Below are 20,354 nucleotides of genomic sequence, written 5' to 3'. Positions count from 1 at the left end.
AGCTCAGTTTAAATTTAGCTAAAAACACGTCGGCCCAAACGTATTTCCTCCGTCCAGAAATATTTCTGAAAGTGGGAGCAGGAAGTGGACGGACAGTCGACCCTCAAACTGTGTGTGTGTGTGTGTGTGTGTGTGTGTGTGTGTGTAAGGTTTGTGTGTGTCGATGTGTACCTGAGACATTCCTTTAACCAGGAATCCCATCTCAGTGTGATGGAGGAACCAAAATAAGTTATTGTTTCCAGAGGAAGTGTGTGTGCGTCACCTCGTGTCGGCGCGGGCGGCGGTTTGTTTTTTCCCGCCTGCTGAAGTCTGTCTGCTAAATTTAACATAAACTTTTGATTTACTATGAGGTGACAGCAGGGAGGTCTCACTCTGACATTTATTTACAGTCCGAACCCAAATCATAAAAACACTCTCAAGGTTTTATTGTTCAACATTTTTGGAAATCCTCGACTTTCTTCTTCTGCGTCTTTTTTAGAATCAGAACTATCTCCTGCATACATACACATTGTTTACACACATACACACACTCTGTGATCACACACCCACTTTATTACACAACAGCCTCTGTGTGCTCTGACAGACGTTTAACAACCTGGATCCTTCCTGACTGAAACAGTAGAGCGAGCAGAGTCAGAGATAGAGCAGCTTCATTAATCAGCTCAGGAGGAGATTCAAGGAGATAAGATGATGCACAACGATGCCGTTTAATAGATCAGTTTCTAACTATTGTAATGACTCGTTAATAAACGAGAGATTTTCTGAAACTGCTCATGTTGTACCGTGGTCCGAATGTTCAACACTGTGATACAAAACGATCTCTGATATCTATTTCAGAAGACAGCGGGCAGGAGATTGTCCGCAACTTGACATCAGAGTCTAAAACTATGGCATCCGGCTCCTTAACCTTGTTAAATGTGAACGTTTTCATGTTTGTGTTTTCTTTTCTGTGACGATCATCTCCAAATCTTTGTTTTTAGACAACACGAAACATATTAGACGTTTGTGAAACACTTAAACACTCATTAACTGCAGCTGTAATCCGTAAAGACGGGTACTGAGCTACTGACTGACTGTACCGAGGATCATCTGCAGACAAACACAATAAATAAATAAATAATTCAGTGATAGGTTTCCGTCTCTGTGGTGTAAACGTCAAGTCGAGATTAAAAGAGTTCTTGGGAAGGAGGCAGCTGTGTGTTTGTGTCTGCTTTAGTCTTTAAGATCTGAAGCTCAACAGAGGGAAAAAAAATGAAATAAGAAGCGTGGACATTTCAGTGCTATATCTATAGGACTTTTAAGAATCAACGAAACAAAGTTTAACATTTTTCTCACTCTCTTCTTATGTGTGTGTGTGTGTGTGTGTGTGTGTGTGTGTGTGTGTGTGTGTTTGCAGGTTTATCTGCTCCCAGATGCCCAATCAGGTTCTTCAGAGCATCAGCATCATCGACACGCCCGGTATCCTGTCAGGAGAGAAACAGCGAATCAGCAGAGGTACAAATCTGTCCGTGTGTGTGTGTGTGCGTGTGTGTGTGTGCACGTGCGTGTGTGTGCGCGTGTGTGCTGACTAAGCTAATCAAAAGCGTCCTGCTGTTGTTTCATAAACGTCCTTGAGATTCTTTCACTTCCTGACATTGTATGAAGTCACAGAGCGTTCAGGCCGCTGGGAGCCACAAACACGAAAATCACTCCTCCCCTTATGATGATTGTAACCACTAACATGACACACACGAGAGGTCAGAGGTCAGAGGTCGCAGTATCCTGTATCAGAGTACTGAGCATGCTCAGAGGGGGTTTTACACCTGACATCTGAAAGTGATGCTCTGATTGATTTGTTTGTTTTTCTTCCCTCCAAGCGTCACACAGCCCCGCTCCCCTCAGGAAACATCACCTCTTAACTTTGTTGTGATCGAGCTCCAAAACTTTCAGGGTTTTAAAAATACATTTATCAAAGAGGATCTTGACTGATCATAAGAGAGACGATATAAAGAGAAAATGAGATTCATTCTCCACTTCTCCTGAGACCCATCATTCTCTCACTCTGTTCCTCTGGGATGTTTTTAAATCTGCCTACTTTAAAGAGTCAGAGGAACGATTCCTCTTTTCACCCGAGCGACCAAATGTCTCTGACTTTTTTGTCCCGCCCCTTCTTGATTCGATTGGTCAGTGAGAGAGAAGTGACCTTGAGTGCTGAAACACTGAACGATGTTGGTCTTGTATTGAGAATGGGCGCTCTCAGTGCTAAGAACAGCGTTAGTGGACTCAGACCCTCTCATCAAATTTCTGGGCTTTGTGAAGTCTACCATATTAGGTGACCTGACATTTCCTCCAGGAAAAATGTAGACCATTTTTACCCCAGAGAAAAGAAGAAAAGAGAAGAAGACTTGTGTGTCATCCTGATGTGAGTCCTGCTCTCTAGAGGATGAACCCTTCAGATCTGGATCTTTGGCTCCGCCCCCAGGACAAACTTTACCACAATCACATTGCCACTGATATTTCTTGTGAAACCTCTTTTCTCTCACTACCTGTTTTGTTTGTCAGTCTGTTTCCTGCGGTGAATCATTGTTGCTGATTTTTAACCACAGATGGTTTGGAAGGCAGATCTGAAACCAGAGGACGACTTTCTCACACAAACTAAACACACGGTCTCAGATCTGTAGGAAGAAGAAGATGCAGAATCAGTCATTTATCAAACATTTAAACTTCATATTAAATTAAAGCTTCAATGTAGTAAGTCAGATTCGAACCTGGGCTATGCCTCTGTACATGGGGCGCACACACTAACCTCTAGGCTACCGCCGCCCCTAAGAAGTGCATTAAAATAAATTCAATCCTTCAACAGAAAAAGAATCACTCTTGTCTCTGTAATCTCAGATTTGTACTCTGTGCAGTTCTTGTTCTGACGTCGCCTCGTTGGACTTCTGGGTGTTCTGATGAGGAGAGAGAAACAGTTTACTTTGATGCTGACGTTTGGTCAGAGTCCAGACTGAGCCGAGTCCTCAGAGAGGAGAAGATCCGTCTGCAGGAGGAGAGAAGTCGTTACAAAGCTGGCAGAGACAAAGAATGAGCACAGCTGCATTTTTAAAAACAGATTTCATGTGAAGGGAACAAAAACATAAGAGGAATTTATCTTGATGTTATTTGTGCAAAAATAAAGAACATATAAACAGAATATAAAAGAAGAATGTCGAGACCGAAAGAATGAGATCCATGGATACAAGCGGCCCAAATGAGTTTCCTCTGGAGGTGTCTGGGCTCGGCCTTAGATAAAGGGGGAGGAGCTCGGACATTCAGGGGGAGGAGCTCAGACATTCAGGTGGAGCTCGGAGTAGAGCCGCTGCTCCTGCGCATCGAAAGGAGTCAGTTGAGGTGGTTCAGGCATCTGATCAGGATCCTCATGAACGCCAACCTTTCGAGGTTTTCCGGGCACGCCCAACTGGGAGGAGACTCTGGGAGACTCCACTGTCTAAATACAGTGGAGGTAAAATCAGATATCTTGGGGGTCACGTGATGCACGGAGACGAGGGGACGTAGATTTTTCGTCTTCCCAACGGGTTGATTCTTAATCAATATTTTACAGTATTTTTTACCAGTCAACTGATATCCAAAGTGACGACGGTATTGATAATGTCTGTGGAGAACTTTTTCACGTTGTGTGGGTCGGCTAAAAGGAAAGAAACTCTGCTGCTAATGCTATGCCTGCTGCTAGCCAAGATAACGAGCATGGTGACTCCGATGATGCAGCATGAGAGGCTAACTTGACTGACGGGGAGGAGATGAACGTGCAACGAGATGACTTGATAGTGAATCGAGTTACCACCAATATAGCCACAATGCTAGACAGTAAGTTAGCTGCTATACTCAAACAGGTTAACGAGCTCTCTCAGAAATTTTACACCTTATTTGAGAGGATCGGCGCTGTTGAGCAACAGGTTTTGGACCTGGAGGATACAACAGCGCTGGTCACACGAGTGGATACTCTGGAGACTTCACTGAGAAGAGCAACGGACCGTATTGAAAGCATGGAGAACCAAAGCCGACGGCAGACTGTGAGAATTGTTGGACTTAAGGAAGGCATGGAGGGAAAGGAGTCAGTGGACTTTTTTGAAAAATGGATCCCAGAAGTTCTGGGCATATTAGGAGAGCGAATCCGGATCGAGAGAGCCCACCACACTGGTCCTCCGCTGAGGCTTGGCGGCAAAGATGGTCCGAGAGCTGTTTTGGTGAGGCTACACAACTACACCGACAAGCAGAGAATCTTGTATGCGGCAAGGAACAAGGGCAGGATTAAAGTGGAAGGCCAGGACGTATCTTTCTTCCAGGACTTCTCCGCTGAGGTAGTGAAAAGGAGGAAGGAGTCAGCAAGCGCCCGGAGGAGGCTACGTGAGGCTGGTATAAGATACTCATTTGTGTATCCTGCCGTGATTAAAATAACACATTTTCCCTTTTGGAACTGGACTGTTCAGGATTCTTAGCGTTAGGTTCAGTTTTTGCTTGGAACCATCTCTGTTCTCTTTTGAAGCTTGCACACGATTTAAAGTCATAGATTGGTTAGGATCATATGAAGCAGTTATTGTTGGAACACAACATACTTACCAGTTGTAAAAGAGGAAATCTGTCCTGAACTCGCTTAAAAAAGAAAAGATTCAGCTAGCATTTCTACAGGAAACGCATCCAACCGATGAGGAACACAAAAAATATCTTGTGAGTGGGTTGGTCAGGTTCACTTTTCATCTTATTCAACAAATAAGAGGGGTGTGATTATATTACTACACAAAAAATCTGCCATTTACTGCTACAGCTTCATTCAAAGATACAGAAGGAAGAATTGTTTTAGTTAAAGAAGATGTTTTGCTAGGAAATGTTTATGCCCCTAATGCTCAAGATGAAGCTTTCTTTGCTCTGTTATTTAGTCAGCTGGCTGAAATGGACTGTCCAAATATGATAATAGGAGGAGATTTTAATTGTAGTTTATCTCCGTCATTGGATAGGCTACCACCTCAAAACACTCAGTCCAGTAATGCACGAGCAGTTCTGAACATTATTAAGGAATTTGATCTTTTAGATGTGTGGAGGCATTTCAATCCTTTGTTAAAAGGCTACAGTCTTCCCCATTCTTCAGCGTCACGTATTGACTATATATTTGTGTCCAGATGTTTATCTCATTTAATAGAACACTCAGATATGAGAACTAAAGGCAACCAGGATAATGTTGCAGAATCTGATAACAAGAAAAGCAGAAAAGGACATTCTTTTTGCCAAACAAAGTCTCTTTCAATTTGGCAACAAACCAAACCGCCTACTAGCCGCCTAGCAAGGAATGCCCCAGTAAAGAACTTTATCTCATCTATACAGGACGAAAATAGTCAAAGACAAACAAATAACCTTCGTTTTAATGATGCATTTAAAAGGTTCTATGAAAAGTTATATAGTTCTGAAAGCGATGTGAATAAGCTCAAGGAAAGGCTCTTCTTAAACAGTCTGACAATCCCACAACTATCAGAAGATCAGGCTAATCTTTTGGAAGGCCCCATCTCCTTATTAGAAATCGATATAGCCATACCCGGGAAGTTGCCAGGGCGGACGGATTTCCGGTTGAGTTTTTTAAAACCCCAGCGAAGATCAATAAATTATTACTTAGAGTTTTCAATACATTTATTGAGGACTCAAAACTCCCAGAATCAATGTATTTGGCAAATATAACACTTATATTAAAGAAAAAGAAAAACCCAAAACTCTGCTCCTCATACCAACCAATCAGTCTACTTGGAGTGGACATACAAATTTTATCTAAAGTATTGGCTCGCAGGTTAGAACGGGTAATGACTCATATTGTGGATGCAGATCAGAACGGTTTTATAAAGGATCGAATGTCATGTCACAATACAAGACGCTTATTTAAAATTATGCATTATCTCAATCACTGCCAAATTCCTGGAGCAATTATATCGATGGATGCTGAAAAAGCCTTTGATTGGGGCCAATACCCTCAATTTCTTTAGTGGTTCGCATATGCTGGAAAGATTTTTCTTGGATCATACAAGAAATGAACATTTTGTATCAAGGTTTTACTCTGAGTTACAGAGTTTGGATTCTGATAAACTTGCTTCCTTAAGAACATCATGGTCGACGCTGCTGAAGGTGGCAATAGATAAAGATACATGGGAAGAAATTCTGATGTTACCCTCCAAGATTTCAATCTGTAATAGATATAAGTAGATGCAGTACAATATCTTACATAATGTTTATATATCTCCATATGTTTATAGTAAGTTCACAACAGGAGCTTCCCCAATTTGTTCCAAATGCAAAGCTAATACTGGAACTAGAATGCATTGTATTTGGGAGTGTGAAAAAAATTCAATTATTTTGGAAGGCAGTATGTGGAGAAATAGGCATGGTGATAGGACAACAACTGCCTCCTGGCCCGCTTCTATGCCTCCTAGGAAGTCTACCGAACCCTTTGAAGGAACACAAGGACATAATCCAATTTCTTTTAATGTGGGCTAGGAAGGCTATAATGACAAAATCGGTTGGGGATGAATCCCCTACTGTTCACTTGTGGAAATCTCTGATATCTGATGTTGTGACGTTGGAAAAGTTAAGATACTGTATCGGAGGAAAGAATCATCTCTTTAAAAGAAAATGGGAGAAGCCTTTGAATCTTGTAAATGTTAAGTGCAACTTATCATAATGATCCCTGAATGATTATCTTGCTATTGTACAACATCATTGTTAATCACATGTATACTGTATTGATAGATGCTGAATGTGACTACTGGACCAACTATGCAAATACTTTGCTAAAGTGCACTGAGCTGTTATTGTTTTGTCTTTGAAAATCAATACAAAGAATGTTAAAAAAAACAAACAAACAGATATCTTTGGTCCAGATGTCTTATGTCTTTTTTTAAAGTTTCAAAAGCGGTATCAAAAAGTATCTGAATATAGTTAAAGTCACGTAGTATGCTGATGACACTGTCCTTTACCTGCCAAATTTATTTAGCACACTCTCTAAATAAGACCCATGGTCAATTTCAACAGTCTGCAGGAGTTTTTAATGGATTCATTCCTCTCCTACATGCCTCTCTGATGACAGTTTAAAGATGTAGTTTAGACATTTTCAAAAAGAGACGATTGATCAGTTTTAAAGACTTTTCACAACCTTAGATCACTCTTTATGCCGATGACACTGCCATTTATCTGCCTAACTTGTTTTCAGTTCAGTAATTTTTCAGGAAAAAATAAAATGCTAACGCTGCAGAAGAGGATTTTTATTTCTTCCTGAAGTACACTCAAAGAAGGAGGAAGAACTTTTGTTTTTGCAGTATACAGAAACTTTACAATCACAGAATAGTAATTTTCCTGCTGAACACTGTCTCTGTTGCTCTTATGTTGAGTCAGCCGGGATGACAGCATCAGTAAAGGCCTTAAACTGAAGGGTGGAGGGAGGGAGGAGTGGAGGGAGGGAAGGAGGGAAAGAAGGAGGGAAGGAGGGAGGATTAAAGGGAGGGTTGGAGGGCCACAGGAAGCGATGGTGGGGCGTTCCCTCCATCTGGAAGCAATTAGAGCTTCTCAGCTGAGGCTGGATTCCTCCTGAAGACGTATAACAGGCCATCACACACACACACATACACACACACACACACACGCAGGCAGGCTGATGTCAGCATCACCGACAGTTTAAACTTCATCACACACACTCGGAGGCTGCGGCTTTGAGACACACATGACGTTCAGCAGTTTGGATGAAGTGAACATGTGTGTTTAGTATTTTCCCTGCAGCTTCTTTACACACACACACACACACACACACACACACACACACCACCTGTTTTTCCAAGGGGTTGATGACCTCCATCTTTGTTTTGTGTATTTGCACGTGTTGTTTGTGCAGACGCCTCTGTTTGTGTGATCTGTCTTCACTTTGTGTTTGTTTCTTGTTTTCACAGTTTTGAGTTTTAAAGGAATCTCCAGAATCTCAATTTGATGTACATTTCTATTATTTATGAATCATGACTTCAGTTAGAAACACATGAAATGGCTCCTAAATCGTCTGTAGTTCATAAAGTTTATTCTTAACCTCTTCATTTTCTTTCTTCGTCTTGGGTTTAAATCTGTGCATTTCAGTGAGTCACAGTTGGATCTGAGCCTAAATTAAATTCTTTAATCTCTCAGTTCGTCCTCCCGGGCTTTCTACCAACCGTCCCTCCCTTTTGTCCGACTTGGTCCGACCAAGTCCACCAGGCTGCCTGCTCAGGTCTGGCCCAGGTTTCTGGTTTCATCACCATCGGTCCCGATCCAGTAAATGAACTCACTGACCCAACATTACATCACAGCAGGATGACGACTGCTTCGTTGAAGGAGCAGTCTGATATTTCTGTGCAGGATGTTAAACCGTTAGTTTGGTTCTATTTGTTGTCTCTTTTGAAGCCTGAAGACACAAACAGCTGATCGGTGCACTGCAGGCCGAGGAACACGTACTGTATGTGGAGCGGTGGCAGAATAGTGCATTACATACTTACTTATTACGTACATTAACCCACTGTTGATTCTTAGCTCGGTTTATCTTAAAGGAGCAATATGTAACTCTGACACCTAGTGTTTAAAATGGGTACTGCAGTCCAAATTCTAAACATCATAGAGAGCTGTCTCCCCCCGCCCCCTCTGTAAACCTTTCTGCGTTCTAACTTCTCTCCATTTTTCAAAAGCATCTCCAATATTGATCCTAGTTTGAGCACGTTTCTGCTCGTGGAGCTTATTAGCTTATCTTACCTTTTAGGTCGGGTACAATCACTTCTATCTGAACCAGTTCTCTTGCCCGCTTCCATCACTGCAACACCTGTTGGTTTGACCTGGTAACTGGTCTCATATCTGGTAAACCGAGGGGCATCCAAAACGGCCCTGTGTAGGTGCCTTAAAACCTCCTACCTTCTCTGGACCAAACAAATCCAGAGCATTCAGGACCAGAATCTAAAGTTAGAAGGAGGACATACTGACTGCTGCATTGTTGTCAGAGAAGCCAGCACTTCAACATGTTTCCTTAATGTCTGATCATATAGTAAGGTCACTTTATCATTTCACTCAAATCTCACTGATTGGACCCTTACATTTGTTTTGTGGGGCAAACTACCCTTTCTACATTGCTGGATAGCCTGTCTTTTTTGACTGTGCTACAGAGCGTCCATCTTGTACATGACTCGTGGTGGTTTTGAGTATTTCAGGAGTTATGTTCGTATAATTATCGGCTGTAAAGAGCATCACATTAAAACCCCAGGCTCCATTCTTTGACTCTGCTGGTTCCTACATGAACACATTTTTTCCAAGATACAAATACAATAAGTAATGACACTTTAGAGGAAGCAGTATTGTTAGCAGGAAGGCGTTTCCTTTGAGACAGGAAGTGGAACATGTCAAGTAATCTGTCGCCTGTAAGAGGGCGAGAAGGGTGTGTGTGTGCGTGTGTGTGTGTGTGTGTGTGTGTGTTAGCAGTAAATACAGTCCTGCACCTCTACAGACAGAAACACACACACACACACACACACACACACACACACACACACACACACACACACACACACACACACACACACACACCCTCAGCAGCATGTCTCCTGGGACAAAATCGAGCAGACACCTGAACCTGCAGGTTGAAACCTGAAACTGTGAGGGCTGGTTTTCCTCTGAGTGCTCACACCATCAGACCATCTTCATCATTTATTCATGAAGAGACAACGAGAGGCTCAAAATAACCGAACACTGCAGAGTCAATAAAACTCTGTTACACTAAACTCATCACAGGTTCTACACAGAAAGGTTCAATCTGTACTCTGGGACTGTCAGCATGGGGAGTGTTTCTGTGTTTCTGTTTGGAGTCTGAGCTGTATTGACCAATCACGTATCAGCAGGCTTGTATTGTGTCGGTGTATTGAGGAGAAACAATAGAGAGGCGGAATATTCTCCGCGCTTCATGACGTCCTGGCTCCTGTCAGCAGAGTTCTCATGAGGATTTAATGATCTGCATAAAAGTAAAGCCAACAATCAATTCAAGATCAAATGTTCAAACTGGAGTCACAATCGCTGCTTGACGCTGCGTTGTTAAAGGCAATCAGCGTTTAGATTTCCTGACTTTCTTGAATGCATCAGAAGTGATGGCTCCAGTGGAGAGGTGTCAAAGTTGAAACGATGAAAAGGCTTTTTGTATTTGTATTTTCCATCAGTCAGTTTGTGTGTGTGTGTGCGTGTGTGTGTGTGTGTGTGTGTGTGTGTGTGTGTGTGTTGTGTCCACAAACAGAGGTGTGTCCTGTCCTTCCTGTCCGGTGAATCCATCAGGTGTGAATTCTGTCCACCTGCTGGGACATGAACAATGAAGAGTTTTTAAATCAGGACTAACAGACTGTGTTAAGGTGAAGTGTCTGCGTGTTTACTTTGAGGATTCATAAAGTCGTTCATGTGTGTGTTCATGTTTGCACACAGGTCCTGTTTACTTATTCCCCTTTCACCTTCCAGTGTATACTTAGCTTGACTCGGCCTCCCTCCTCTGGAGAACCAATCCCTGCAGGGCGATGCAAAACGTGTCACTAGCTGTGCAGCACTCAAGATTTTGCAGTATATGTGAAATTGATACATTGATCGTCCTGATACATGAAAGAAAAGACAGGAGGAAGAATGTAGGGCCGGCTCGGTACATGTTAGAAGGTGTGTTGATGCTGCAGGGAGCTGAAGGACAAAACATCACATCAAAGTAGCAGGACGTGAACCAGAAGCCTAGTTCCTGGATCTTCCTTTAGTCTGGCTCATTTTCTGTTAAAGGGTTTAAAAGCTTTTGTCCCAGTTCACCCAGTGTTGGTGGAGCCACACCCACACGGATCACCTTACACACAGTGAGAGGCTGAGAGCAGCAGCTGTGACGTCCTCACCGCTCGCTTTATTTGTTCTTCTCAATAAATCCTCTGAGATGAGTTTAAAGGTGCAGGAGAATATAATCACCTATCTCACATCAGCATCAGCTCCGTCATAGAACAGAGTACCCTACTCTACTTTGAGTCCGAGTCAGACGGACTGGTTTGTGGTCTGGATCGAGCTGGAGGCTCTTTGAACAGCTCTGTTTTTATTTCTCAAACAGCTGAACACGAAACAGGTCAAGTAGGCTTCTAGCATTTAGGCTAAGACAACAACAAGCATCCAATATGGTACAGAAAATAAAATCCCAGGGTACCATGGTTACAAAACCAGATAAAATAGCAGAATCCTTTGCAGAGTTTTACAAGTCCTTATATAACAATACAGGCACCTGTTCTGACAATGAAAAACTGGATGAATTTCTTAATCGCATAAAATTAGGTGAACTGTCAGAATCAACAGCCAAGAAACTGGACGAGCCGATTAAGGAATGCGAGATTAAGCAGGTTATCTCAACACTTAAAAACAACAAAAGTTCAGGGCCAGACGGCTATATTAATGAGTTTTACAAAACATTTAAAGATATATTATCCCCCCTGTTGTTGAAAGCATATCACCATGCATTACAGACAAAAACTATGGCACCATCCTGGACAGAGGCTACTATTGTGGTAATACATAAGGAGGGTAAAGATCCCACCGAATGCCAGTCCTACAGACCTATATCCCTGCTTAATTGTGATCTGCGCATCTTAACTGCAATCCTGGCTCGGCGAGTTAATCAGATAATCACCGAAATGATCCACCCTGATCAAACCGGGTTCATAACTGGAAGGTACTACGGAGATAACTTGCGGCGGCTGTTAAATATAATATCTCATCAAAAGAATATGAAATCAGATTCGTTTATCATCTCCCTAGATGCCCAAAAGGCTTTTGACCGCGTGTCATGGCAATACTTATTTCGAACATTAAAACGATACTCATTTACTCATCTCCACAGGCTGCTGTGAAAGTGAATGGTTACAGATCGGGAAGGTTTACTTTGGAATGTGGTTGCAGACAAGGCTGCTCCTTATCACCCTTGCTGTTTGCTATGTGTATAGAGCCATTGGCCCAGTTAATTAGAGATGATGATAATATAAAAGGAATTGAAATAGATGGAGAGGAGCACAAATTATCGCTCTATGCGGATGACGTATTATTATATTTGACAGAGCCTGCACTAACAATACCTCATTTAAAGGAGGTTATCTCTAAATTTGGTTATTATTCCGGTTATAAAGTTAATGTGGATAAAACCGAGGCTATGAACATAAACAGCAGAATCCCACAAAGTGTGAAACATCAAAGTGGATTTAAATGGCCTGAAAAGGGCATTAAATACCTTGGTATATACATCCCCCCTGCCTTACAGGATTTATTTGAATCTAATTATGGTAAGTTAATTCAATGTGTACATAGTGACTTAGAACGATGGTCTATGCTCCCTCTGACCCTTTTCGGTCGTGTTGAAAGTATTCGTATGAATGTTCTGCCCAGACTGCTGTACTTATTTCAGATGCTACCTGTAGAAATTCCAAAAGCCTCATTTGACCACTTGGATAAAATGATTTCAAAATTTGTCTGGCAAGGTAAGCGTCCTAGAATAAGGCTGAAAACCTTACAGCTATCTAAGCCAGACGGGGGTCTAAAACTTCCAAACTTTGAACACCTTCATTAAGACCTGATACAGAAAGTTTACATAAACACAGGAGTCCGTTACCAAAGCAAACATAACTGTTAGGCTTCAGGGTGAAATACGTGTTAGCTTCAGACACAAACAAACAGAAGTCTTTGAAAGTCGTGTTTTCAAATTCACTAATGATGGAAGGAGATGCATCACATTTCAGCAACAAGACGTTTTAAAGCGCTTCACACATGACATCAAAAGCATCAGCGTGTTTAATTTTGCATACATAAAAGCATAGTTGGCAAACAGTGGCAATGTCTTTTCTGTAAAGTTTAGAGACAGGAGTTGCTTGAGATTTCTGACCGACTCGTTCCTCTCGTTCTCACCTGTCTTATGAAACAACAGATGGCATCGTTTTCAAAACTTGGGTATCGAAGTGTTGATCATCTTGACAAACTCACTTCCTTGTATGATCCTTGTGGAAATATCTGAGTGATTAGTCAGTGGATTTCTACCCAAAATGCATTGCAACTGGAAGGTTTATTCTGTCTGCGGCTGAGTCTGAAATCACTCTCTACTCACTACAAAGTGAAGATACCGTGTTGTAGTGGGCAGAGCATCATCACACCTTATAGTGCACTCATTGTATCCCACAATGCATTGTGACAAGTAGTGTACAACCCGTGGTAACTATCCGAGCAGTATATCCCATCATGCATTGCGGTTCACAGAGTGGTATTTAACTCGACTGCCCTCAGACAGACGAGAGAGCAGTGTGAACACAGAAACACAATAAAGTTCACATTTGAGCGTTTGGACTGAAATCTTTGATCAGTTTCTATAAAGAGTCAAATATTTAAGATGGAGTCATGTTAGTTTGACCTCATGATGATGATGATGATGATGATGATGTGTGTGTGTGTATGTGTGTGCAGGTTACGACTTTGCCGAGGTCCTGCGGTGGTTCGGGGAACGTGTTGATCGCATCATTCTGCTGTTCGACGCTCACAAACTCGACATCTCGGATGAGTTCTCGGAGGCGATCAAAGCGTTCAAAGGACAAGACGATAAGATCCGAGTCGTCCTGAACAAGGCAGACCAGGTGGGACGAGTCCTCCACACGCACACACCTGCACGCAGCAACCGTTAAAGAACACACACATTAACCTCACCTGTGCCCTCAGGTGGACACGCAGCAGCTGATGAGGGTGTATGGCGCCCTCATGTGGTCACTGGGGAAGGTGATCAACACTCCGGAGGTGGTGAGAGTTTATCTGGGATCGTTCTGGGCCAAACCTCTGCAGAACACAGAGAACAGGTGAGACATTCACACGTTCACAAACACAGAACAAGTGAGACATTCACATGTTCACAAACAGAGAACAGGTGAGACATTCATACGTTCACAAACAGAGAACAGGTGAGACATTCACATGTTCACAAACACAGAACAGGTGAGACATTCACACATTCACAAACACACAGAACAGATGAGACATTCACACGTTCACAAACACAGAACAGGTGAGACATTCACACATTCACAAACACACAGAACAGGTGAGACATTCACACATTCACAAACACACAGAACAGGTGAGACATTCACACGTTCCCAAACACAGAACAGGTGAGACATTCACACGTTCACAAACACAGAGAACAGGTGAGACATTCACACGTTCACAAACACAGAGAACAGGTGAGACATTCACAAACACAGAACAGGTGAGACATTCACAAACACAGAACAGGTGAGACATTCACAAACACAGAACAGGTGAGACATTCACAAACACAGAGAACAGGTGAGACATTCACACGTTCACAAACACAGAGAACAGGTGAGACATTCACAAACACAGAACAGGTGAGACATTCACATGTTCACAAACACAGAGAACAGGTGAGACATTCACATGTTCACAAACACAGAATAGGTGAGACATTCACATGTTCACAAACACAGAACATATGAGACATTCACATGTTCACAAACACAGAACAGATGAGACATTCACATGTTCACAAACACAGAACAGATGAGACATTCACATGTTCATTCATTCATCAAACCTCTTAAAAGTTCATCCTTTCACCTCAGTTTTCTTTCATTCATGCGTTCATACGCTCTCTGATGTTTGTATCCATAACTTCTCTCAAGGTTTGTTTCTTCACTCACTCGTTCGTTTATTCACCTGTTCTCTCTCTCTCTCTCTCTCTCTCTCTCTGTGTCTCTCTCTCCTCTCTCTCTTTCTCTCTCTCCTCCCAGGCGTCTGTTTGAGGCAGAGTCTCAGGACCTCTTCAGGGACATCCAGAGTCTCCCGAGAAACGCAGCGCTGCGTAAACTCAACGACCTCATCAAGAGGGCGCGGCTGGCCAAGGTGAGACAGGAAATGACACGTTGCGTTTGGATTTAACCCCTGTGACCTTCAGGTTTAACCGCCCCACCCCAAACACACTCAGTCCTGGGAATCTCCTGGAATGTTTGGTTGTGCTTCTCCAGGCGTGAAGAGGCCAGAAATTTAAGAGCAACATTTTGAATCTTCAGTTTCATCTCAGAGTGGGGCTGCATGTGCTTAGCCTAGCTTAGCACAAAGACTTAAAGTCAATGGAAACTGTTAGCTCTCTCGTCTCGTGTTACTGTTAGTTTGTTGTCAGCACGATGCAAAGAGAAGTCTCTATTTCCGGAGAGTCCGAGAGCAGGGGTGAGACTTCATGAAAGACAAGGCGGGAAATAACCGCCGACTCGGACGCTGTTTTTAGACCCTGAACGTCACTGAACACAAGAAACCTTAATGGGAGGAAACTTCCCTTTGAAGCGTGAAAATAAATCCATATGTGAAACCTTGTTGTGTGAAAGCTGAAGGTCAGTTTGGAGGTCATTGTTGTGTTTGATGTTCAGGGGGCGGGGCTTAATGTTTCTGTTGTGGTGGTTAATGAAGAGAACGACTTCCTGTGTTGCTTTCATGTTTCACACCAACAATGAGACAACGTTACAGGAAGGATCCCGACAGAGAAACCGCTGACATCACTCTCTACACACACCAAGGACTCAGGAGCTGCTGCGGCCTGGATCAGTCAGATAGGCTGGTTCACATCTGACGGTTATTGGCCGACTTATCTTCACTGAAGTGAACAGGAATCTCACAGTCACACACACACCTGACCACCTGGGATTATCCAGCTGATTGACCCCGAGTGACCTCTGCTCCTCTTAACTCTCATTTTCTACGTTTTGTGTTCAGAGAAGTTTCTATTGTTTAAAAGTATCTAGAAAGGAGAACTGAAACTGTTTTATTTTGAAGGTTCCTCTTTTGGAGAAAAGGAAGTGAGGGATATCACAGGATTAAGTTTGTCATATAAGAAGATCAAACTTTTCCTAAAATCTTTTTACTGTTGTCAGTGGATCATTAAAGGTGGAGTCAATTTGTAAACACATCATTCAAACTGGGCCCCTCATCCTCCAGAAGCTCACCTTCACTGCACGACATAGTTACATAGATTTACACCCTAAATCATGTCCAATCACTGAATTGTATCCACTCCTAAACTCACATGCTGCGCTGTCATTGGCTGGAGGAAACACACCAGCTACTCCTCCTCCTCTTCCTCTCTCTCTCTTTCCTCCTCCTCTCTCTTCTCCTCCTCCTCCTCTTCCTCTCTCTCCTCCTCTTCCTCTCTCTCTCTGCTCCTCCTCCTCCTCCTCCTAAACTGTTGATTAATCACTCTAATGGACCTCACTCCCTCCCTTGTACCCTCTTCCTCCCTTCCTCCCTGCCTTCCTTCCTTCCTTTCAACTCACATAATCCTTTTGGCCAGTATGAGCGATTGACGGCTCTTTGCCCTCCTGCATTCCTTCCTCCTCCTCATTCCTCTGCACCTCCCTGCTCCTCACTTTGACCTCCTTCATTCATCTCAGGAGGTGTGACACCACGTTACAGGGATACGTTTTAAAGGCGTATGAAGCGACAGAGTCTGAGGCAATGATGAAAAGTTTTGCAATGTTTACTTTGACATATTCACGCCATGAACGAAGGAGCGGAGAAGAACAGAAAACTTAATGCAGCAGCTTCATAGCGTGCACATCAATTACGCCATATAAACATTGTTGTACCCGCCCCCTTTCTCGCAGTGATTTTATCCTGAATATTTCCTGCTGTGTTCACACTGCAGCCCAACTTGACTTTGAAGGTTAACGTCGGGGCTGGCAGGTTGAAGTCGTGTTAAAAGAATCAGCCGTTTGTGTTCAAACATGCACAAACATTTTCAGGAGTTTTGAGCACGTTTGACGGACAAGGAGGCGTTAAAAACAAAACCTGCACTGCTTATTAAAACAGTAGAATAGACGTTCCTGAGGATGTTTTGTCTTCTTCTTCTTACATTCTTCGTGTAGTGAAGCTGACCTCAGTCTCTGTCGGGGTTCAGTGTGGACAAACGTCTTCCTGTTTCACTGATCGAGGAAACTGTTGGATACACAGAGTTGTTGTTGAACGCAGCTCAGCTGAGGTCTGACTGCAGGGGGGCTCGGAGTGTGTGTGTGTGTGTGTGTTCCCTGATAATGCAATCAGCGCTACAGAAAGAAACAAGCGTGTTCCTTTTACCCCTGTGATCTGGATCGACAGACTTTCACAATTGTGAATCTTCAATAAAGTTGATGTGGTTTTTGTTGCTGTCGGTGTGAAGCTCACGGTCCGCTCTCTCCTCCAGGTGCACGCTTACATCATCAGCCACCTGAAGAAGGAGATGCCGTCTCTGTTCGGGCGAGAGAAGAAGAAGGAGGAGCTGATCATGAGGCTGCCGGAGATCTACACCACGCTGCAGAGAGAGCACCACATCAGCCCCGGAGACTTCCCCAACGTTGCCAAGATGCAGGTACCAGAATAAACCTGAACTTCACTTCAATTAGTAATAACACAATTTAGGTTCAATAAACTTTCATGCAGCCAACTCTAAATTCTGGGGTTGTTAATTTGAAATGTCCTTTGTGCACATCATTTCTGCATCTGCATGTCGGGTGTGAGAGCATGAACATATGAACGTCAGGTTTGTTCAGCTGTAACTCTCCGAGAACAAACTGTGATCTTTGACGACAGTAAACACATTTTTGAAGCTTCAATGAAGTCAGAGAAGAACTGAACTCTGTCACTGACTGAAAACACTCTGCAGCTGTGAGACCTGCAGGTGTGTGTGTGTGTGTGTGTGTGTGTGTGTGTGTGTGTGTGTGTGTGTGTGTGTGTGTGTGTGTGTGTGTGTGTGTCCACAGCGACACTTGTATTTATTGGAAGATGTTTGAGATTTTTGTGTTCCCTGGTGAGATGTTTGCTCTGAGGACACACACACACACACGTGTTGTGTAGTGTCTGTTCTCCTCTGTGAGCGGTGTTCTCGTTCAGAGGTCAGAGGTCACGGAGGACACTGAGTCCAGCTGCAGAGAGGTTCTGACTCTCACACACAATCCCATGACTCAGCTCTCAGCCAATCAGATTCATTCACGTGTGAAATTTCATTAATTAACTTGGAAGGTCAGTTAGTTTGTGTTCCTGGTTTTTGTCGCCCCCTGTCTGTGATGAAGAGGAACTGCAACAAAGCGCTGATCTGTCCCCGTCTGTAAACACAAACACATAAAAACAAACACATAAAAACAACCAATCAGATCCAACAAAGATGATCAAATTAAGAATAATTGAAAAGATTAGGTTTGTTTAAAGGAAATTTTAGGGACTTCTACTGTTTCAGATACATTTTAATAATCTCATAAAAATTAAAATAATGTATATTCTCATCACATAACACTTATTAGTAAAAATGGCTCGGTATGTATTTATTATTTATTGATTAACTGTGATAAGAGTCTCAGGGTTTGGACAAAGCTGCTTGTTACCAACAGCCAAGGTAAACATCAAAGAGCCTTACATGAGAATATGAAATTTAAATTAAAAACAAATAAACCAGAAGAAGACATTCTTATCACATCTCAAACAAAGGTTAAAAAACCCGAAACAGACCCAGTGGGGGCGGGTGCACGTCTTACTATGTGGAAACTGATTCCTGATGGTGCTTTCACACTGAAGTCAGAGTGAGCTGATGTGAGAACGCAGCAGGATATAATCAGGAGAATTCACCTGGAGCGAGTGGGAGGGGGTGGTGACGTTTATTCCCTGTGATCGCTGCACGACCATAGACTGTCTGCACGCCACCTCTACCATCTCCGTTCATGTAATTGATATAATTGCAACACCACCACCCACTCGCTCTCAATGAAATATCCTGATTTATCCAACGATGTTCATGTAGAAGTTTCCCTTAGGGGGGCTGTCAGGAGAAAGTCGAGGTAAAGTCAGGCTGTTAGCGTTTACACATTCACAAACCACATGTACATGTGAATCATTACAAGTGGCGTTTAATCCTGACCGTGCTTGGCGTTCCACATGTTGCAAAGAAAATGTTTAATTGACCCTCGATGTGTGTGTGTGTCTCCCCCTGCAGGACATGCTGCAGCACTACGACTTCAGTAAGTTCCCGTCTATGAAGATAAAGCTGATCGAGTCGGTGGACAAGATGTTGGCCTCAAAGATCGCCGTCCTGATGGCGATGATCCGGGAGGAGGAGTCTAAGCTGCCGCCGCCGATGGTGTCAGGTGGTGCCTTCGAGGGCTCCCAGGACGGGCCATTCGGTCACGGCTACGGCGAGGGCATCAGCGCCGGCGCCGATGCTGAAGACTGGATCGTGGCCCGTGAGAAGCACCGCTATGACGAGATCTTCTACATGCTGATGCCCGTCAACGGAAAGATCACTGGCGTCAACGCGAAGAAGGAGATGCAGAACTCGCGGCTGCCCAACACCGTGCTCGGAAAGATCTGGAAGCTGTCCGACTGCGACAACGACGGCATGCTGGACGACGAGGAGTTCGCGCTTGCACAGCACCTCATCAAGATCAAACTGGAGGGATACGAGCTGCCCACCGAGCTGCCCCCCCACCTGGTGCCCCCGGCCCACCGCAAAAACTCCACTGCAGACGCCATGTACAACCACAGCGAGGACTAGGGCGCCAATATGGCCGCCTGAGGGACTGAGCGAGCTGAGAGGAGGTCAAAATGTAAAAAAATAAAATCACCAAAGAGTCAAGATGTCTGCAGCTGATGGTCAGACTAACGGGAGAACCAATCAGCTGTTAGCTGCAGAATTTTAAAGGATCATTTCAAGAGGAGCTCGCCGCCAAGATGGTCTCGACCGTCGCTGACTTCACCGGTAACCACACGTCTGAACATCAGGACAGCGAAGAAACAAAACTGACTGAAGGGAAGTCAAAACATGATGCCTTTTATTTTGGTAAGATTTTAAATAGCTTTGAAATCACCAAAGAAGAAGAACGATTATGATGCCTCATATTTACCGCTTTTATTTTGAAAGGTTTATTCTTACAGCTTTGATTTGGACACTTTTATTTGAAAAGGGGAAATTAGATAAAATATTATTATATATGTTAACCTGCTTCCTGCCTTTGTTTTCCTTCGTGCTTTATAATGCCGCTGAATGTCTACATCCAGAATCACAACACAAGAGAAAGTTACCCTCATTTATTGAGTTCCTGTAAGTTCATCTTTGCACTTCTGAATCAAAGTTTCCTCAACATGCTGATGAAGCTCCAGAAAGTTTGCCTAATCCTAATGACTTTCTGCAGAATAAATACGAGGAGGCTGGAGGAGAAACTCCGGCTGAAGAGAGAAACATTCAGCTTTTTGTGTTCACACATGCAGCTTAGCACAGATATATCAGG

General features: G+C 43.3%; 1 protein-coding gene across 1 annotated transcript in view; it reads left to right on the top strand.

Annotated features, from left to right (window-relative positions):
- Positions 1 to 19,687, top strand: part of ehd4 (EH-domain containing 4) — a 28,195-nt gene extending 8,508 nt beyond the window's left edge. The window contains exons 3-8 of the mRNA XM_061062331.1: positions 1,397 to 1,494; positions 13,510 to 13,676; positions 13,759 to 13,892; positions 14,847 to 14,958; positions 17,285 to 17,449; positions 19,064 to 19,687. Coding sequence (XP_060918314.1) covers positions 1,397 to 1,494; positions 13,510 to 13,676; positions 13,759 to 13,892; positions 14,847 to 14,958; positions 17,285 to 17,449; positions 19,064 to 19,621 — 1,234 coding nt within the window. The 3' untranslated portion in view covers positions 19,622 to 19,687. The remainder of the gene's footprint in view (positions 1 to 1,396; positions 1,495 to 13,509; positions 13,677 to 13,758; positions 13,893 to 14,846; positions 14,959 to 17,284; positions 17,450 to 19,063) is intronic.
- Positions 19,688 to 20,354: the final 667 nt, after the last annotated feature.

Source organism: Labrus mixtus, chromosome 18, assembly GCF_963584025.1.
Source record: "Labrus mixtus chromosome 18, fLabMix1.1, whole genome shotgun sequence".
Taxonomy (NCBI): domain Eukaryota; kingdom Metazoa; phylum Chordata; class Actinopteri; order Labriformes; family Labridae; genus Labrus; species Labrus mixtus.
Note: the sequence above shows the minus strand (reverse complement) of the source record. Positions and strands in the feature narration are given on the sequence as shown.